We start from the raw sequence: 22,678 nt of genomic DNA on the forward strand, positions 1-22,678 counted from the left end.
TTACGTGAAGGGGAACAAAGGGGTGCTCCTTTTCCTACTTTTCTTTCAGCTTCCAGTAGTTGGTGAGTTTCCTTCCTTGTCTCCAAGCTCGGTAACTGCAGCTTTCTATTACTTTAGCTATGTAAATAATTAACCAATTGACTAATTAAATAATTAAGGTTGGACAGAAATGGCAGGGTTGGTGGTGTGCTGTGACTGCAGCATGTGGGAATCTGTGGAATGCACTGGAATCCCAGAAAACCAGATCTGCAATAAGTGTCTGCAGCTTAGGCAACTTTGGCTGAGCTGGAATTTGAGCTGTGGGCATTGCGGGGCATCAGAGAGGGGGAGAGTTACCTAGGCGCTTTGTTCCAGTAAGCAGTCACTCATCTTAGGTCAGGCAGAACCTTAGAGTTGGTCAATGGTCAGGGACAGGAGGGTGTGACTGTGAATCAGGCAAGTAAGGGGAACCAGCATTTAGTGACGGAGGAGCCTCAGTCCCCGATTTTGTCCAACAGGGTATGAGGTGCTTGCTACCTGTGTGGATGAAGAGAAGGACTGCAAGGTGGATAAGCAGACTGAGCATAGTGCTGTTATAGGGAAATTAACAAACACCTTGGCGACTCGGATACCATTTTCAATCATTTCTTTAAGTGAATGCAGGGAGAACCTGTCTTAGTCAATCCAATCCAAGTTAGTACTCTGCCCTCTGAGTTGTTATATTGTCTTTTATACATTTAGTCCCTGTCCTTTCATGACTGAAGATGTGTTCTTGATTATGTAGGCCCACAATCTATTACAATAGGTGCTAAGTACCTTAGACCAAATGTCCCAATTTGCTACGTATCTTGATATTCCAGTGATTGACACCTCGTTATCCGCAATTGCTGTCACAATAATTGCTATGTGTTGTAGACCCCTGCCTCGTATTACTTAGCATTCTAATGACTGGTACCTATCTACCTATAAACACTGGGTTCACACCTGCTGTGGGTTAATCTGGAGATAAAAACAAAAAAACTGCGGATGCTGGAAATCCAAAACAAAAACAGAATTACCTGGAAAAACTCAGCAGGTCTGGCAGCATCGGCAGAGAAGAAAAGAGTTGATGTTTCGAGTCCTCATGACCCTTCAACAGAACTACAATCTGGGCTAGTTTTTGCTGTGCCCTTTGTCTAGGTTAACATATGTCAAGTATTCCAGCAGCCTTTGCTTTATAGGCTCCTTCCTAATACCTTTTCATGGCTAAAACTACTACTGCTGTCATGTTATACTACCAAACACCTAGGTTACATTTGCTTGTAGAGCCTAACGCCACCATGGGGAAGGATGACATTCAAGTGGGGGGCAGCGAAGAGGAATAGAGTGATAGAAGACATTATAGTCAGAGGGATAGATACTGTTCTCTGCAGTTGACCAGAAGCTCTGAAGGTTATGTTTTCTGCCCGGTGCCAGACTTAAGGACATCTCAAGGCTAGAGAGCAACTTGGAGTGGGGTGGGAAGGGTATAGTTGACGTGGATCCAATTGGTTCCACGTGGGAACCAGTGATATATGTAGAACCAGGAATGATGTTCTGCTATGAGAATTTGAGCAGTTAGGGAGCAAATTAAAATGCAGAACATCAAAGGTAATCATTTCTGGATTGTTACCTAAGCCACATGCAAATTGACATAGAGTCATGCAGGTTAGAGAATTAAACATGTGGCTCAAAGATTGGTGTGGGAAGAAGGGATTCGATTCATGGGGCATGGGCATCAGTACTCAGGGAAGAGTGAACTATTCCACTGGGGTGGGGTCCACTTGAAGTGGGCTGGAACCAGTGTCCTGGCCAATCATATAACTGGGATAGGGCTTCAAACTAACATGGAGTGTGGAGGGGTGGGGGTTGGGGAGGTGGTGTGTGGGAGGTTTTGGGTGAAGGGAGATTTAAAAATCCAAAGAGAAAGGTCGAGGCATCAGAACAGTATAGCAACCTGGGTAAAGACAAGCAGAGTGGGATAGGAAGGGACAGAGAGTTTAACAAAAATTGTACATCAGCGAATAAAGACATTGCAGGGAAATGAAAATTTAACAATGAAATGAAAGGTTCTTTACCTGAATGCATGAAGCATCTGCAATAAGATAAATGAACTAGTGGCACAAATAGAGATAAATGATTTAGATTTAATCTCCATTATAGTGACATGGTTACAATGTGATCAAGGTTGGGAAATAAATATTCCAGGATACACAATGGCCAGAATTTTGACCATGATGGGTGGGTGGGCAGGCAAACTCCGCCGCTGAAATGGGGCCGGCTGCCATTTTATGTGGGTGGGCCAATTAAGGCCCACCCAGCGGGTTGCCCGTTGGGAAGCGCCATGTGCTCCCTGTGCAGGGGGTGGAGGGATTCCCCAACTGTCAAAGTGCATACTGCTCCCTGAGGCTAAGTGCTGTCTCAAGGAGAGTGCTGAATGTTTAAAAAACTTTAAAAATAGAGAAAGAAAAACATTATTAACATGTCCCCCTCATGTGACACTGTCACACGAGATGGGACATGTTAATAAATATGAGTGAAACTTTAATAAACTTTTTAAAAACTGAGATGAAACCTTATCCCGCCAGTGGATGAGGTTTTATCTTTTTTCAGAAGCCCGCTGGGGCTCCTGGCCTGCCCGCCCCGCCTTAAGGTTGAACGGGCAGGTCTTTCAATGAGCTTAATGATCCTGTCGATGGCCTCAATTGGCCATTGACAGGTTGGCGTGCGAACAGCTGATTTCGCTGTCCGGCCGCCTTCCTAAAAATTTAAATTCACAGGGATGACGTCAGAAGTTCCTCCCGACATCATCCCGCGTCATCTTCCCATCGGCGAGCGGGTCCCGCCCCCAAATCGCCGACAGGAAAATTCTGGCCAATATTTCAGAAACACAGACAGGGTGGCAAAGGAGGAGAGGTAGCCCTGATAGTAAAGGATGACATAAGGACATTAGTGAGAAAGGATCTGGCCTCAGAAGATCATTTAGTAGAATCAGTATGGGTGAAAATTAAGGACAGCAAGAGTCAGAAAATACTAGGGGTAGTAGTTTATAGGCCCTCTAACAGTTGTTATAACCACTGGGCAGAGCATTCAGAATAAATTATTGGAGCTTGTAACAAAGGAAATGTAATAATTGTGGGGACTTTAATCTTCATATCGACTGGAACAATCAAATTGGCAAGAGAAGTCTGGAAGATGGTTTGTAGAATGTTTTTGTGATAGTTTCTTGGAGCAATGCGATGTGAAACCAACTAGGGATAAAGCTATCTTGGATCTTGCATTATGTAATGAAGCAGGGTTAATTAGTAATGTCGTAGTAAAAGATCCTCTGGGAAATAGTGATCATAATACCATTAACTTCCATGTTAAGTTTGAAAGTGACATACTGCAATTACAAACAAGAATCTTAAACTTAAACAAAGCCAATTACATAGGTATGAGGGGAGAACTTGCTATGGTTAATTGGGAAAATAGACTTAAGGTATGGGGCAAATGAAACATTGAAAGAAACAATTCAAAATCTTCAACAAAAACACATTCCATTGAAAAACAAACACTCAATGAGAAAGACCCAGCCATCGCTCACTCAGGAAGTTAAGGATAGTATTAGATTAAAAGAAGAGGCTGGCAATGTTGCAAAAACAGTAGCAAGTGTGAGGATTGGGAGCATTTTAGAAACCAGCAGAGGGCCATCAAAAAGTTGATCAAAAGAGAAAAAATAGAATATGAGAGTAAACTAGCCAGGAATATACAAACAGATTGTAAGAGCTTTCATAAGTATATGAAAAGGAAGAGAGTAACTAAAATTAATGTTGGTCCCTTAGAAGCAAAGACAGGAGAAATTATCATGGGAATGAGGAAATAGCAGAGGCATTGAACAAATATTTTGTGTCTGTCTTCACAGTAGAAGACACAAGTTTCATACCAGAAACAGATGGCAACTTAGGGGCTACAAAGTACAAGGAAATTAAGAAATTAGTATCAGCAGGAAAAGGTGTTGGTGAAACTTGAGGGACTAAAACCTGACAAATCGCTGGGACATGTCGTCCTACACCCTAGGGTTCTAAAAGACAAATCAATTAGAGCTTTTTGAGGATGTAATTTTTTTTTTTATTCAGGCCATCATTTATTGCCCTTGTTTAGAGGACATTTAAGAGTCAACCACATTGATGTGGGTCTGGAGTCACATGTAGGCCAGACCAGGTAAGGACATGAACCAGATGGGTTTTTATGACAATCAGCAACAGTTTCATGGCTGTTATCAGACTTGTAATTCCAGATTTTTATTGAATTCAAAATTCACCATCTGCTGTGGTGGGATTTGAACCTGATCTTTGGATTACTAGTCAGTGACAATATCACTATGCCACCAGCTCCCCTGTTAGGGTCAATAAAGGGGAACCAGTAGATGTACTATACCTGGATTTCCAAAAGGCATTCAATTAGGTGCCAGACAAAAGGTTAATAGGTAAGATAAGGGCTCACGGAGTTGGGGCTAATATTTTAGCATAGACAGAGGTTTGGCTAATGATTAAAAAAACAGAGAGTGGGCATAAACAGGGTTTTTTCAAGTTGGGAGGCAGTGAATAGTGGAGTGCCACAAGGATCAGTGCTGGGGCTCCAACTATTTACAATGTATATTAATGACTTAGAATGAAGAGACAGAGAATAATGTATCAACTTTTGCTGATGATACCAAGCTAAGTGAAAAGGTAAGCTGTGGGAAGGACACAGAGAGGTTACAAAGAGATATCGACAGGTTAAGTAAGTGGGCAGCAAGATGGCAGATGCAGCATAACGTAGGGAATATGAAGCTATTCACTTTGGTCTAAAAATAGAAAAGCAAAATTTTTTTAAAAGTTGTGAAACTTGTAAGTGTTGATATTTAAAGAGACTTGGCTGTACTCATACAAAGAACACAGAAAGTTAGCAATAAAAACAGAAAATGCTGGACAATACTCAACAGGTCTGCCAGCATCTGTGGAGAGAGAAACAGAGTTAATGTTTCAAGTCCAATATGACTGTTCTTCCAAGAAGACTCAAAATGTTAACTTTGTTTCTCGCTCCACAGATGCTACGAGACCTGCAGAGTTATTCTAGCCTTTTCTGTTTTTCTCTCGGATCTCCAGCAGAGAGTTAGCATGTAAGTGCAGCAAGCAATTGGAAAGGCAAATGGCATGTTGGCCTTTATTGCAAAGAGATTGGAGAATAAAGAAGTCTTGCCACAGTGGTACAGGGTTTTGGTGAAACCACATCTGGAATACTGTGTGCAGTTTTGGTCTCCACATTTAAGAAAGCATATAGTTGCATTGCAGATGGTACAATGAAGGTTCACTAGATTGGTCCCTGGGATGAGGGGGTTGTCATTTGATGAGAGGCTGAGAAAATTGGGTTTATGTTCTGTGGAGTTTAAAAGAATGAGAGGCGGTCTCATTGAAACCTACAAAATTCTGAGGGGGCTTAATAGGGTAGATGCTAGGAGATTGTTTCTGCTGGTCAGGGAATCTGAAACATGGGGGCACAGTCTCAGGTTAAGGGGCCGATCATTTAGGACTGTGATGAAGAGAAATTATTTCACTCAAAAGTTGTGAATCAATTCTCTACCCCAGAGGGTTGTGAGTGCTCCATCGTTGAATACATTTAAGGCTGGGACAGACAGTTTATTGGTCTCTCAGGGAATTAAGGGATATGGGGAGTGGGTGGGAAAATGGAGTTGATAGGTGGGGGCTAAGGAGAGATTGACAAAGATGTCATGGACACAAGACAAAGGGAGTGTTAATGGTAGTGGTGAAGACTAAAGAAGATGCTGATAATGGCATAAAGGTAAGAAAGCAGAATGTTAAGAGCAGAACAAGGGTCAGCACTCTGTGAAAGAACAACATAGAACAAGTAAGATTGACCTTTTGTGGAGGGTGTGGGGTTGGAGGCAGCTGTGGTTGGGAAAAAAGGATAGAAAAGGGGATTTTTAAAAAGGGATAAACCAATGAATAATTGAATAAAAGATAAAAAATAAATTTAAAGAAAAAGGGATTTTAAAAAAGGTGAAGAAAGAGAAGAGAGTTCATGGCCTGAAGTTGTTGAACTGCAGCAGGCCAAGGACGGACATGTGGGCATGAGAGCAGGGTGGAGTGTTGAAATGGCAAGTGACAGGAAGATCTGGGTAATGCTTGCAGACAGACCGAAAGTGTTCCACAAAGCGGTCACCCAGTCTGCGCTTGGTCTCTCCAATGTAGAAGAGACCACATTGGGAGCAGCGAATGCAGTAGACCAAATTGAGGGAAGTGCAAGTGAAATGCTGCTTCACTTGAAAGAAGTGTTTGGGCCCTTGGACGGTGAGAAGGGATGAGGTAAAGGGACAGGTGTTGCTCCTTCTACGATTGCAGGGGAAAGTGCCATGGGAAGGGTGTTGGGGATGATGGAGGAGTGGACCAGGGTATCACAAAGGGAACAGTCCCTATGGAATGCTGACAGAGGTGGTGAGGAGAAGGTGTGTTTAGTGATAGCATCATGCTGGAGTTGGCAGGAATGGTGGAGGATAATCCTTTGAATGCAGAGACTGGTGGGGTGAAAAGTGAGGGCTTCTGGGAGGGAAGGGAAGGGATGAGGGCAGAAGCGAGGGAGATGGGTCAACCACAGTTTGGGGGAATCTTGGTTAAGGAAGAAGGAAGACATGTCAGAAGCGCCATTAAGATCTATGTGTTCTTGTGTGAGTGCACTCACTGGCAGCACACAGCGACAGTTCCAGGATTGCTCAGGGACCGAGGGACATGGGCACTCAAGTTTCTCTGACATAAGAACATATGAAATAGGAGGTGTAGGCCATTTGGCCCCTCAAGGCTGCCCCCCATTCAATAAGATCATGGCTGATCTGCCCCAGGCTTCAACTCCTCTTTCGTGCCAGCTCCTCATAGCCCTCAACTCCCTGATATTTCAAAAATCTATCTACCTCTTTTTTAAATACTTTCAGTGATCTAGCCTCCACAACTCTCTGGGGTACAGAATTCTGGACATTCACTGCCCTCTGAGAGAAGAAATTCCTTTGCATCTCAGTTTTAAATAAGTGTCTCCTTATTCTATAACTATGTCCCCTAGTTCGAGATCCTCCCTCCAGTGGAAACATCTTCTCAAAATCCATCCTGTCAAGCCCGCTTAGAATCTTGTACATTTCAATAAGATCACCCCTCATTCTTCTAAACTCTAATGAATAAAGGCCTAACCTGTTTAGCCGTTCTTGATAAGTCAACACCTTCATCCCAGAAATCAGCCTAGTGAATCTCTTTTGAACTGCCTCCAATGCCAGTATATCCTTTCTTAAATACGGGGACCAAAACTGTACACAGTACTCCAGGTGTGGCCTCACTAACACCCTATACAGTTGTAACAAGACTTCCCTATTTTGAAACTCCAACCCCCTAGCAATACAGGCCAAAATTCCATTTGCCGCCTTAATTACTTGCTGCACCTGCATGCTAACGTTTTGTGTTTCATGCACAAGAACACCCAGATCCCTCTGTGCTGCACTATTTTGGAGTCTCTCTCTCCATTTAAATAATAGTCTGCCTTTTGGTTTTTCCTACCAAAGTGCATGATCTCACACTTTCCTACATTAAACTCCATCTGCCAAGTTCTTGCACGCTCACTCAACCTGTCTATATCCCCTTGCAGAATCCTTATGTCCTCATCACAACATGCCCTCCCACCTATTATTCTATTGTCAACAAATTTGGATACATTACATTCTGGTCCCTCCTACAAGTCATTAATATAGATAGTAAATAATTGAGGCCCTACAACTGATTCTTGTGGCACTCCACTAGTTCTGTCTTTCCAACCTGAAAAAGACCCACTAATCCCGACTCTCTGTCTTCTGTGTGTTAACCAATCCTCAATCCATGCTAATAGATTACCCCAATACTATGAGCTCCTATCTTGTGCAATAACGTTTCATGTGGCACCTTATCGAATGTCTTCTGGAAATCCAAATGCACTACATCCACCGTTTCCCCTTTATCAACTCTGCTTGTTATATCCTCAAAGAACTCTAGCAAATTTGTCAAACATGATTTCCCTTTCACAAAACCATGTTGACTCTGTTTGATTGTGTTAAGCTTTTCTAAATGTCCTGCTATTTCTTCCCTAATAACGGACTCTAGCATTTTCCCAACTATAGAGGTTAGGCTGACTGGCCTATAGTTTCCTGCTTTTTGTCTCCTTCCCTTCTTGAATACGGGTATCACATTAATGGTTTTCCAATCCGCTGGGACCCTCCCAGAATCCAGTGAGTTCTGGAATATTTCAACCAATGCCTCCACTATCCCCGCAGCCACTTCCTTTAAAACCCTTGGATGCAGGTCATCAGGACCTGGCGATTTGTCTGCCTTTAGTCCCATTAGTTTGTCAAATACTTTGTCCCTAGTGACAGAGACTGTTACAAGATCTTTCCTCCCATTAGCTTCTTGCTTATCTGATATCTTTGCAATGTTTATAATGCCCTCCACCATGAAGAACAATGCAAAATATTGGTTTAAATTATGTGACCTGTTCCCTGTTATCAATTCTCCAGTCGCATCCTCCAAGGGCCCCATGCTCACTTTAGCTATTCTCTTTTTATATACCTCTAGAAGCTCTTTTGGTTTGTTTTTTTTTGCCAATTTACTTTCATAATCAATTTTCTCCCTCTTTCTTATCTTTTTAGTCTCCGCTGCTGGTTCCTAAAAAATACTCAATCCTCTAGCCTACCATTAGTTTTTGTCGCTTTGTATGCCTTAGTTTTTGATTGGATACTCTCCTTGACCACCTTTGTTAACCACGGGTGGTTCGTCCCTCTCATCAAGTCCTTCTTTTTGACTAGGATAATTTTTTGCTAAGTATTATGAAATATCTACTTAAATGTCCACCCACTGCTCATCCACTGACCTTCCCCTTAGTCTATTTTCCCAGCCCACTTTAGACAACTCTTTCTTCATAACCTCTGTAATTGCCCTTATTTAAGCTACTTGCACTCAAACTGAATTTAAAATTCTACCATGTTCTGATCACTACCTCCTAGAGGATCTTTAGCTACAATATCTCTTATTAAACCTACCTCATTACACATTTCTAGATCTAAAATAGTCTGTTCCCGAGTAGGTTCAGTGACATATTGCTCTAAGAAACAATCCCTAATGCACTCTACAAATTCGTCTTCCATGTTACCCCTGCCAATCTGATTTGTCCAGTCAATATGCAGATTAAAATCACACATGATAATTGTAGCACCCTTCTTACATGCTTCCATTATTTCCCGACTTATACTTTGTCCTACAGTGAGGCATCTCTGAAATTGATTTTCCTCAAATCAAATTGGATAATGATGGAGTGCTTGAAAATTTAAATGAAATAATGAGTTACCTTCCAGACAATTGTCAAATTGATTTGGGAAAGCTGTTGCAGTCACACAAACCTATTTGTGGACAAATGTTGGGAGAGACAGATTTAGCTATACATGATGTCTCAGTACAAATTTCATCTTCAATGAGGCAATATTCTTATAGATTAAATCTGGCACAGTTATCACAGGTGCAAAAAGAAATTGATTCCATGCTTCAAATTGATATCATTGAGTCTAGTTGCAGTAACTGGAGATTGTCTATTGTACTGGTACCGAAACCGGATGGAACACAAAGACTGTGTGTGGACTATTGATAAGTGAATGTGGTGACAAAAGCAGATTCATATCCTATACCACGGTTGGAAGATTGCATCGAGAAAGTGGGACAATCGAAATTTATCCCGAAGGTTGACTTGCTAAAAGGATATTGGCAGGTACCGTTGTCAGAAAGGAGATATCAGCTTTTGCAATGCCAAGTGGACTATATCAGTTTAAAGTCATGCCATTTGGTATGAAGAATGCACCTGCAACATTTCAAAGACTGACAAACAAAATAATTATAGGTCTAAGCAATTGTGCTGTTTATATTGATACCCTAATAGTTTTCAGTCAGACATGGGAGGAGCATTTACAGCATCTGGAAGAATTATTTACTCAACTACAAGAAGCGAATTTGGTGAGGACCTTGGCTAAAAGTGAATTTGCAAAAACGCAGGTTACATATCTAGGCCACACCATTGGACATGGTAAGGTGGCTCCGAGATGTGAAAGTCAAGGCTATTGTGAATTTCCCAGGGCCTACAGCAAAACGAGAAGTTTTGAGATTCCTGGGCATGAGTGGATTTTACCGGAAATTTGTACGAAATTTTAGCCAAGTGGTTGCTTCATTGACTGAACTATTAAAAAAGAACAAGAAGTTTCAATGGACACTGGAGTGTCAGAAATCATTTGATAGTTTGAAAACTGTATTAACTATGACACCAGTTTTGGCAGTGCCCAATTATGCCAAGCAATTTAAGTTGGCCGTTGATGCAAGCGATTTAGGCATTGGGGCTGTACTGTTACAAGGCGATGACACTGGAATTGAAAATCCAAGTGGCTATTTTTCACAGAAGCTGAATGTGCAACAGAGAAGATATTCAACGATCGAGAAAGAGACCTTGGGTTTGGTGTTAGCGTTGCAACATTTTGAAATTTATGTCCAAACAATTCATCAGAAACAATTATTTATACAGTTATACCTTTAAAGTTTTTGGACAAATTTTGAGAAAAAAGTGCAAGGCTTTTTAGGTGGAGTTTATTATTACAACCATTTAATCTATATATTGAACATGTTGCTGGAAGAGAGAATCTGTTTGCAAATGCGTTATCAAGAATTTGAAGCTTAAAGGAAAATGGACATTTTTTAAAAACCTGGACACTGAACTGGAGTGATTTCTGGTGATACTAAGGACTTGTGTATATATTGTTGTATTAATGCATGCATCTGGTAATGTGATAGGGTAATAAGTATAGGAGATAGTGTGAGATGGGTTATTAAAATGAAGCTATCTTTTAGAATTATGACGGTTCATTTTTTCGATAGGAAGGGGGATGTCAGGAAGCTATTAATGTATATAGTGTTATTGGAAATTATTATTTTTTTTAAATAGAGGTTTAGTCTGTGTGTTAATTGGGTTAAAGCCATTTTATTTACCCTACGTCAATTTGCACGTGGCTCAGGTAGTAATCCGTAGATTATTACCTTTGCGGTTCTGCTTTTTAATTTAGCCCCAAGCTGTTCGTAGTCCCTCAGCAGACCCTCTTTCCTAGTCTGACCTATGTGGACCACGACAACTGGCTCTTTCCCCTCCCACTCCAAGTTCCTCTCCAGCCCAGAAGAGATGCCCTTAACCTTGGCACCAGGTAGGCAAAACAGCCTTTGGGGCTCTCCGACTTTGTTGCAGAGAACAGTATCTATTCCCCTGACTATGCTATTTCCTATTACTAACTACTACATTTCTCTTTTCTCCCCCCCACTTGACATGGCACTGGAAATCCTGATGAAGGAGGTCCACAGGAGGAGAGATGTCCTGTACTTGTGGAAAGGAGGTTGGGGGAGGTGCGGTAGTAGAAGAAGTCTCCCTCACCCTCATGTCTCTCTCTCCTGCAACAGTTGCTCTGCTTGGCCTCATGTCCTCCTTCCGTTCCTCCTGTAGACTACTTAGAAAATCATAGTGTGATCAGAAAAGGTCAACATGGTTTAAAGAAAGTGAAATCGTGTTTGACAAATTTATTAGAGATTTTTGAGCAAAAAGGGGCAGATAAAAGATAATAAGTAGATATAGTGTGCTGGGGTTTTCAAAGGGCATTCGATAAGGTGACACACAAAAGGTTAATACATAAGACAAAGGCTCATGGAGTTGGGGGATGATATATTAGCACGGATAGATATCAGGAAGAGATATTAATGTATATAATGTTATTGGAAATTATTATTTTTTTAAATAGAGGTTTAGTCTCTGTGTGTGGTTAACTGGATTAAAGCCAGCTAGTCCAGGTGCTTTGATGTATAGTAGTTTTGAGATGTAAACAGTAGGTAGAGGGTACATTTGCATTTTGTTGAATAGACCATTCAAGAGTGGAGGTGAAATCTTGCACCTAGCTAGGAGACACCAAATAATGTTTATATTACTAATAAAATTGGTGCTATAAAAGGAGTTCAAAGGGCCTGGTGATACAATGAGAATTTATATTCAAAGGGGAAGGGTGGGTATAACAGAAAGGAGTTTGTGTGTGCAGCGCAGAGGCATGTAAGATCTAAGCCTGTAAGTCTACCACTGTGTCTGCAAAGGAATGTCATTTTGAATTCATTAGGTGAGAATGCTTTGCCTGGTGTCTGGTTAAGTCTGTTGGTCATTGTTGCCTTAGTGGAGATTAATTTGGGAATTTGTTAAAAAGTTATGATAGCAGTAAATTGTAGCCATGTATTAGTGTTTATTTTGTTGTAAATTAATAAATGTTTCACTTAGTCTGATATAAAAACCTCTCAAGGATTGGTGGTCTTATTCCTGAATTTAGAGCTGCCACTCAAAACATACCAATTGAAATTATGGTTATGACAATTGTTTAAATGTTCCCTCTGGGATTTTAAATAACTCAGCCTTTATTGACTGCTGTGTCATAACATAGAGGATTAGTTAATGGACAGGAAGCAGAGTGGACATAAATGGTGCACTTTGAAGTTGGCAGGCTTTGGATTGACAGAGGTTTGGTTCCTCAGGGAATCAGCAGATATGAGAGTGAATGGGAAGTAGAGTTGATGCCCCTGATTGTAATAAATGGTGGAGCAGGCTCAATGGGCTCGACGGTCTACTCCTGCTCCTATTTCTTATGTTCTTATGACCGAGAGGAGCCTGAGCAATATGGCCATGATCAAGCACTCTCTTTGTCCTAATGACTCCTACTAAGCTGCAGTAACACAGCACTCACTCTTTATAGGTGGAGTCTTCAGAGACTTTCCAGAATACATGTTGATTGAGTGCTGGTGAAGACTTGACCAAATCACCCAGGAAAACTCTCAATGGGTGTAAAAAATCCTCTTCAAACCTCCCCCAGCAAGTAGATGGTAAAAGACGAGAAACCTTTAAGAAGTGCTTGAAATTCCTCAGCAATTACTAATTTATTCCCAATCAGCTGGTCACTGTTAGGAGATGGCATTAGGATAATTGCTAACCACCAAAATGCCATGCAGCTTCTTTAATGAGCACAGACTGGAAATTTTAGCACTAATCAGCTCCTTAATGCTTGTCTAGACAGCGGTTCCTAGCACAAGCTTCAGTCTTTAATCAAGACAGCGTCTTGCGCTAAACATGGGCTAAAGCGTCACTGCAGCTTGGCCACCTTGGAGACTCTTCAAGAGTCTCACTCTTCAAGCCTGGAGGAGTGTCAAATATCACCTACATAATGTTCTACAAACTGCATAAGAGTTTTTGAAGAAGTGGCTTGAATTGTGGATGAGGAAAATCTAATACGTACTGTCTACCTGGACTTTCAGAAAGCCCTTGATAAGGTTCCTCATAGGAGGTTACTTCACAAAATGGATATGAGAGGCAAATTGATTTATTTTATTTTTTCATGGGATCTGGGCTTCGCTGGCTGGGCCAGCATTCACTTCCTATGTCTAGTTGCCCTTGAGAAGGTGGTGGTGAGCTGCCTTCTTGAAACTCTGCAGTCCATGTGGTGTAGGTACACCCACAGTGCTGTTAGGAAGGGAGTTCCAGGATTTTGACCCAGTGACAGTAAAGGAACGGTGATATATTTCCAAGTCAGGATGGTGAGTGACTTGGAGGGGAACTTGCATGTGGTGGTGTTCCCATCTATCTGCTGCCCTTGTCCTTTTAGATGGTAGTGGTCGTGGGTTTGGAAGGTGCTGTCTAAGGAGCCTTGGTGAATTCCTGCAGTGCATCTTGTAGATGGTACACACTGCTGCTACTGTGCATCGGTGGGTGGAGGGAGTGAATGTTTTTGGATGGGGTGCCAATCAAGTGGGCTGCTCTGTCCTGGATGGTTCTTGAGTGTTGTTGGAGCTGCACTCATCCAGTGGAATTAGAAATTGTCTGCTGAGCCTGGAGGCAGATTGTTAGAGGTGCTCCCCAGGTATTAGAGCCATTACAGTGCCTTGTCATGATACTCCAATAATCACAAATATACTGCAGACTTGATAGACCAGCTGGTCTTTTCCTCCAATCATTTTCATATTCCAGTATATCTGACCCTGAGGAATCACATGCCATTCAGAACCACGGCCAATGTTTTCCATACCCACCCAGAGATCGCAACCCTAGTATTCCATTTGTTGAGTTCACATCTACTCCCTTAGGGAGTAACCCAGGGCCTGCCCCAGCTTGTGTGCAGTTTCTCCATCAGTGTTCCCTCCCTTCATGGAACTGAAGGCTTTCCGTCTACACCGTTGGTGCATTCTGACTACTAAAAATTTCCAATGTTTTGTTTTAAAGGCGATATGGTGATAGTTAGTGGCTGGGGAAAGCAGTTCCTGCATTCAATTCCTGAAACTCTGATGGAGGTAAGTTTGGCATTAATAAGTTTCAGAACTCACAAAACTCTGTACGGCAGTCCAGCTTGATGCAGCCCTCACTGTGCAGTGCTTACAGCTTGGCCTCGCTGTGCAATTTGGTGATGTGTGGCTCATGGCGGGGCAGGAGGGTCCAGTGATGACAGCATTTCCTTCTGCATCGTTTGTTCCCCACTTACAAGAGAGCTGCAAGAAAGAGAGATTGCAAAGTAGTCATCAAGGACTCTGAAAAACAGGAAAATAATAAATGGTTTATAATCACTGTACAGAACAGTATATTTATAATTAAAATACAAACAGAATGTGCTGGAAAAACTCAGCAGTTCTGGCAGCATCTATGGAGGGAGAAACAGAGTTAATGTTTTGAGTAGGATTGGACTCGAAACATTAACTTTGTTTCTCTCCCCACAGATGCTGCCAGACTTGCTGACTTTTTCCAGCACATTCTGTTTTTATTTCAGATTTCTAGCATCCATAGTAAAATTTGTATACACACTTATGCTTTTCTTATATTCATACTTGCTGTATGAGCTAACTGGCCTGGTCTGATTTATATCAATTTCCAGACTGATTTAATGATTGTTAAACAGTTCAGCCTCATGAATAGTTAACAGGTGTTTCTGGATTTAAGTCATACACATGGGGTGAACCTATCACAGAATATCCTTGTTTGAATTGTTCCTCTATTAAGCCAACAGCACCAGAGAAGCAAATGAAATTGTCACCATGCTGCATCCTGCTAATACTGCAGATGGAATTCTGAATGTAACTAATTTTTAGTTCTTTATGTATCACAACTAGTCTAAAGGAACCAACAAAATAAAGATTTCACTTTTGTTATACCTGCACTCTAATATTAAAAAGCTGAACTCGCTCTTTCTTGGCACAACCCAAACCTGCCTAGGCCAGAATTAGATTTTCACAACTGATATACAGAGTATTAACATCACAGAAACAGGCCATTCAGCCCAATTAGTTTATGCTGTTGTTTATCATCCACACAAACCTCTGTCCACCCCATCAACATATCCTTCTATTAGTTTCCCCCTCATGTGTTTCTCCAGCTTCCCCTTTATCGTATCTATGCTATTCCCTTCACCTATTCAGTCTGATGTAATTAGAATAAATATTTCACAACCCTAGCACAGTAAGATCTCACGATTCATGATCCAAATAAGAGCAGCATGGTGAATAAGCCACAATTCACTGATCCCCACATCGGACAATTAAAATATTTTGCTAAATATCTTGCCATTTAAATTTGTTATCAAGGAGAACCAGCACAGATCTGTTACAGACAAACTTTTTGAAAAGTGACTGTCTTGATTAACGAATGAAATGAAGATGAGTGTGTAAGGATGTTCTGAAGTTGTTCGATGAGGTGTCTCACTGGAAGTTTTCTGAGAACATTTAGGTTTATCGTCTAACAGAAATTAATCAGGGGGAAAACGCACTGGTTGGAGTCATACCTAGCACAAAGGAAGGTGATTGTGGTTTTTAGAGGTCAGTCATCTTGGTCCTGGGACATCACTTCAAGAGTTCCTCAGGGTAGTGCCTCAGCTCAACCATCTTCAGCTGCTTCATCAATGACCTTCTTCCATCAGTTCAGAAATGGAGATTTTCGCTGATGATTGGACAATGTTCAGCACCATTCGCAACTCCTCAGATACTGAAGCAGACCACGTCCATATGCAGCAAGATCTGGACAACATTCTTGCCATACAAGCGCTAGGTGTCATGAACACTTTAATCACAGAAAATGGTTCATCTTCAAGGACTAATAACATTCAGGAAGAATTTGTGTTTTAAAAGACACTGTCCCTTAAAGGCTTAATGTAGGATTCTGGTTGCTGCTATTGCTAGAAAATGCATCCTTTTACAGGAAAAAGTAACTAAACAGTTTGAATATAAACTGGTCCTAAGTTGCTCTATGTACTGAATCTGAGTACCTGCAGGTGTTCCTCAAGTCCACCTGGAAAGCAGTGCAAGAGTCATCGATTGTTTCGCAGATCAGCACTGAGAGACCAACCGCATAACCCAGAGACCACTTCAAGGACTTCATAATTTTTCCTTTTCCCTTCACTTTCAACCTTTGGCATAATTCTTCTAGTTTTTTGGGTGAGTGTGTGTGTGTGTGAGTGTGTGCGTGTGAGTGTGAGTGAGTGTGTGTGTGTATGTGAAAGAATGAGTGTGTGCGTGTATGTGAGAGAGTGTGCATGTGTGTGTGTGAGAGACTGTGTGTGTGAGGGCGTGAGTGAGAGAGTGTGTAAGTGAGAGAGTGTGTGAGTGAGAGTGTGTGTGTGTGTGTGAGAGAGTGTGTGTGTGAGAGAGAGAGTGTGTGAGTGAGAGTGTGTGTGTGTGTGAGAGAGTGTGTGTGTGTGAGAGAGACTGTGTGTGTGAGGGCATGAGGGAGAGTATGTGAGTGAGTGTGTGTGTGAGTGAGAGAGTGTGTGAGTGAGAGTGTGTGTGGGTGTGTGTGAGTGAGAGAGAGATTTAGGGAATTTCGAAAGAGCAGCTAGTATACTTTCATATTTCATACAGTATGTTAATAAGCTTTGCCTTTCTATTTGACAAGATTAGCTTTATAAAAAACTGATAATGTTATTGTTTATTGAAGAAGCCTGGTCATTCAGTGGTCATTCTGAGATTCATAGGGAAAGCACGTATTTTGCCATACAACTAGCTGGAAACATCATTTCAATATTTGTCGTGAACAGTGGAGTAATCCTAACGAGAGACGGACAGGGCACTCCTCCCATCCCAGTTGTAACATAGGCAATAACCATCTCCACCAAGAGAGAATCTAACCATCACCCCTTGACATTCAATGGCATTACCATCACTGAATCCCCCACTATCAACATCCTGGGGGTTACCATTGACCAAAAACTGAGCTGGACTACCCATATAATTACTGTGACTACAAGAGCAGGTCAGAGGCTAGGAATCCTGTGGTGAGTAACTCACCTCCTGACTCCCCAAAGTCTGTCCAACATCAGATGGCACAAGTTAGGTGTGTGATGGAATACTCTCCACTTGACTGCGTGAGTGCAGTTCCCACAACACTCAAGAAGCTCGGCACAATCCAGAACAAGGCAGCTCGCTTGATTGGCAGCACATCCACCACCTTCAACATTCCCTCCCTCCACCACCAACGCACAGCAGCAGCAGTACATACCATCTACAAAATGCACTGCCAGCAGCTCACCAGGGCTCCTTCGACAGCACCTTCCGAACACACAACTACCACTTAGAAGGACAAGGGCAGCAGATAGATGGGAACGCCAGCACCTGCAAGTTCCACTCCAAGTAACTTGCCATCCTGACTTGGAAATATATCACCGTTCCTTCACTGTTGCTGGTTCAAAATCCTGGAACTCCCTCCCTAACAGCACTGTGGGTGTACCTACACCACATGGACTGCAGAGGTTCAAGAAGGCAGCTCACCACCACCTTCTCAAGGGCAATTAGGGATTGGCAATAAACGCTGGCCTAGCCAGTGATGCCTACATCACGAGAATGAATAAAATAAATTAAAGTGGCATCATAGGAAGTTGATTCATGAAAAGAAGAAGTTATATCAATTGTAATGAAAAGAGTGAGGCAATATTTAGAAGAAATTTCTTTAAACAGACTGGGATTCCTGCATAGCAGGCTGAGAGCAGAGTGAAGCAGACCCGGAACAGAGTTTTTCTTATGTATTCATGAGGTGTGGGCTTCGCTGGCTGGGCCAGCATTTATTGCCCATCCCTAGTTGCCCTTGAGAAGGTGGTGGTGAGCTGCCTTCTTGAACAGCTGCAGTCCATGTGGTGTAGGTACACCCATAGTGCTGTTAGGAAGGGAGTTCCAGGGTTTTGACCCACCGACAGTGAAGGAACGGCGATATATTTCCAAGTCAGGATGGTGAGTGGCTTGGAGGGGAACTTCCAGGTAGTGGTGTTCCCATCTATCTGCTGCCCTTGTCCTTCTAGGTGGTAGTGGTCATAGGTTTGGAAGGTGCTGTCTAAGGAGCCTTGGTGAATTCCTGCAGTGCATCTTATAGATGGTAAACACTGCTGCTACTGTGTGTCGGTGGTGGAGAGAATGAATGTTTATGCATGTGGTGCCAATCAAGTGAGCTGCTTTGTCCTGCATGGTGTCCAGCTTCTTGAGCGTTGTGGGAGCTGCACTCCCCCAGGCAGGGGGAGAATACATCTCCACTTCTGACCTCATGATGGAAGGAAGGTCATTGATGAAGCAGCTGAAGATGGTTGGGCCGAGGACACTACCCTGAGGAACTCCTGCAGTGATGTCCTGGAGCTGAGATGATTGACTTCCAACAACCACAACCATCTTCATTTGTGCTGGGTATGATTCCAACCAGTGGAGAGCTTTTCCCCTGACTCCCATTGACTCCAGTTTTGCTAGGGCACCTTGATGCGACACTCGATCAAATGCTGTCTTGATGTCAAGGGTAGCTATTCTCACATCATCTCGGAAGTTCGGCTGTTTTGTCTATGTTTGAACCGAGGCTGTAATGAGGTCAGGAGCTGAGTGGCCCTGGCGGAACCCAAACTAGACGTCAGTGAGCAGGTTATTGCTAAGCAAGTGCCGCTTGATAGCACTGTTGATGACCCCTTCCATTACTTTACTGATGATTGAACGTAGACTGATGGGGCAGTAATTGTTAGATTGGATTTGTCCTGCTTTTTGTGTACAGGACATACCTGGGCAATTTTCCACATAGCTGGGTAGATGCCAGTGTTGTAACTGTACTGGAACAGCTTGGCTAGGGGCGCAACAAGTTCTGGAGCACAAGTCTTCAGTATTATTGTTGGAATATTATCAGAGCCCATAGCCTGTGCACTATCCAGTGTCTTTGGACATTTCTTGATATTACCTGGAGTGAATTGAATTGGCTGAAGACTGGCATCAAGATGCTGAGGGCCTCCGGAGGAGGCCGAGATGGATCATCCACCCAGCATTTCTGGCTGAAGATTGCTGCGAAAGCTTCAGCCTTATCTTTTGCCCTGATGTGTTGGGCTCCTCCATCATTGAGGTTGGGGATATTTGTGAAGCCTCCTCCTCCAGTGAGTTGTTTAATTTTCCACCACCATTCACAACTGGATGTGGCAGGACTGCACTGCTTAGATCTAATCCATTGGTTGTGGGATTGTTTATCTCTGTCTATCACTTGCTGCTTATGCTGTTTGGCATGCAAGTAGTCCTGTGTTATAGCTTCACCAGGTTGCCACCTCATTTTTAGGTATGCCCGGTGCTGCTCCTGGCATGCTCTCCTGCTTTCTTCATTGAACCAGGGTTGATCCCCTGACTTGATGATAACGGTAGAGTGGGGGATATGCTGGGCCATGAGGTTACAGATTGTGTTTGAGTACAATTCTGCTGCAGCTGATGGCCCACAATGCCTCATAGATTATGTTGTCTTATGTTGCTAGATCTGTTTGAAATCTATTCCATTTAGCATCGTGATAGTGCCACACAACACGATGGAGGGTATCCTCAATGTGAAGGTGGGGCTTCATCTCCACAATGACTATGCAGTGGCCACTCCTACCGATATTGTCATGGGCAGATGCATCTGCAGCAGGCAGGTTGGTGAGGATGAGGTCAAGTATGTCTTTCCCTCTTATTGGTTCTCTCACCACCTGCCGCAGACCCAGTCTAGTAGCTATGTCCTTTAGGATTCAGCCAGCTCGGTCAGTAGTGGTGCTACCGAGGCACACTTGGTGATGGACATTGAAGACCCCACCCAGAGTATATTCTGCACCGTTGACACCTTCAGTGTTTCTTCCATTGGTGTTCAACATGGAGGAGCACTGATTCATCAGCTGGGGGAGAGCGGTACGTGGTAATCAGCAGGAGGTTTCCTTGCCCGTGTTTGATCTGATGCCATGAGACTTCATGCGGAGTCGATGTTGAGGGCTCCCAGAGCAACTCCCTCCCGACTGTACACCACTGTGCTCCACCTTTGCTGGGTCTGTCCTGCCAGTGGGACAGGACAGACCCACAATCTCAGAATTTTAACAACACAGAAGGAGGCCATTCGGCCCATTGTGTCTGCAACGGCTCTCCAAATGAGCATTATGGCCTAGTTCCATCGCCCTGTCTTTTCCCTGTAACCCTGCACATTGTTTCTATTCAAATGATCATTTAACATCCTCTTGAGTAGGTCAATTAAATCTGCCTCCACTACACTTCCAGACAGTACATTCTAGACCCAAACCACTCATTGTGTGAAAAAGTTTTTTCTCATATCACATTTGCTCCTTTTGCAAATCACTTTAAATCTGTGCCCTCTCGTTCCTGATCCTTTTACAAGTGGGAACAGCTTCTCCCTATCTACTCTATCCAGCCCCCTCATGATTTTGAACATCTCTATCAAATCCCCTCTCAGCCTTCTCCTCCCCAAGGAGAAGAGTCCTAACCTTTCCAATCTATCCTCATAGCTGAAGTTTCTCATCCCTGGAACCGTTCTTGTAAATCTCTTCTGCACTCTCTCCAACGTGTTCACATCCTCCCTATAATGTGGCAACCAGGACTGTAGACTATATTCCAGCTGACGTCTAAAGAGTGTCTTATATAAATTCAGCGTAGCCTCCCTGCTTTTGTACTCTATGCCCCTATAAATAACGCCCAGGATACTATATACTTTATTAACAGCTCTCTCCACCTGTCCTGCCACCTTCAATGATCTATGCACAAAAACACACAAGTCTTTCTGCCCCTGCACTCCCTTCAAAATTTCACCCCTTATTTCATTTTGTGTGTCCATGTTCTTCCTACCAAGATGCATCATCTCACCCTTCTCCGCACTGAATTTCATCTGCCACCTATTGTCCCACTCCACCAACTTGTCTATGTCCTCTTGAAGTTCCTGCTCATCGTTCACAACACTCCCAAGCTTCGTATCATCCACAAACTTTGAAATTGTCCCCTGCACACCAAGATCTAGATCATTAATATATATCAGAAAAGGCAAGGGTCCCAACACTGACCCCTGGGGAAGTCTATTACGAACCTTCCTCCAGCCCAAAAAACATCCATTGACCATTACCCTCTGCTTCCTATTTTTCACTCAATTTGGTATCCACGTTGCTAGTGTCCCTTTTATTCCATGAGCAATAACTTTTCTCACAAGTCTGTTGTGTGGCACTGTGTCAAATGCCTTTTCAAAGTCCATGCAGACCACATCAACAGCATTACCCTCATTTACCTTTCCTGTTACCTCTTCATCTGGCCTCAAGATGGTGAGGGCTGAAGACAGTCTCCAGAGGAGATGAGGTCAGATGGAGATGTGAGGGTGTGTGTGAGAGAGTGAGTGGTGATGTCCCTTGAGCTGGAAGTGAGTGAAGTGCCAGTGAATGTGTGATGGCCATGTGAGTGTGAGTTTAAAGTGATAAGTGATAAGTCTTACACTGATGGCACAGATGAGGTCATTCACCCTGTTTCTGCTCTGGATGGCCAACCTCTTCTGTGCAGCATTGGCACTGACCACCTCTGCCACTGCCTCCCAAGCCTGGATGGTGAGACTGATGGGCCTGCTGCAGCCAGAGTGGGGGGTAGAGGACATTGCGGTGGGCCTCGCTGGCATCCAGAAGGCGTTCCAGGGATGTGTTATTGAATCAGGGGGCTACACTCTTCTTGGTTTTTGGGGCCATGTTTTCACCGCTGCCCTCCTGGGCTGAAAACATTGGGAAGTGAGGAAGTGGCGAGGTAATGGTATGGCGGGCAAATCGGAGGCCACCCACCACCGAGATGGCATGCTTCCTGTGACTGCATAAGTAATGAGGTGGGAATGGAATGACACGGCGTGAAAAGCCGCCATTGCGGCCGGTAAGTAAAACGTCATTTTTCCTGCCTGCTTCTGCACTTTGTGCAAATCTGGGACGATTCTGCCTAATGGATCGAATGGTCTTTGTCTATGGAAAATATCCAATGGTTTTATGGTACATTTTGATTCAACAATTTACTTCAAACTGTCCCTGTTTTTCTTGTTTAGATTGAGATTCCTATTGTGGACCATGACAAATGCAAGAATGTTTATGCTCGGCTCGGGAGACAAGTTACAGACGATATGATTTGTGCAGGACTGAAGCAAGGTAAGCACTAACTTCCTGTCTCTTCCATTCATTCAGGTGCCACCAGATCCCAGGTTCATCCACTTTATCAAGCAGCACATGTGTCCATTCATGTTATGTTCAGCAATATTGGCACTGCTAAGAAATAGAAATCGAAGA

General features: G+C 43.0%; 1 protein-coding gene across 2 annotated transcripts in view; it reads left to right on the forward strand.

The window, feature by feature from the left end:
• masp1 (MBL associated serine protease 1) overlaps positions 1 to 22,678 on the forward strand; it is a 689,839-nt gene that overhangs the window by 659,109 nt on the left and 8,052 nt on the right. The window contains exons 13-14 of one of the 2 annotated variants that reach the window (XM_041208629.1): positions 14,365 to 14,432; positions 22,441 to 22,540. In XM_041208629.1, the coding sequence (XP_041064563.1) occupies positions 14,365 to 14,432; positions 22,441 to 22,540 (168 nt within the window). Of the gene's footprint in view, positions 1 to 14,364; positions 14,433 to 22,440; positions 22,543 to 22,678 lie in introns of those variants that run through there. The other variant, XM_041208644.1, reaches the window with a different exon arrangement.

The sequence above is a fragment of the Carcharodon carcharias genome, chromosome 2, assembly GCF_017639515.1.
Source record: "Carcharodon carcharias isolate sCarCar2 chromosome 2, sCarCar2.pri, whole genome shotgun sequence".
Lineage (NCBI taxonomy): Eukaryota > Metazoa > Chordata > Chondrichthyes > Lamniformes > Lamnidae > Carcharodon > Carcharodon carcharias.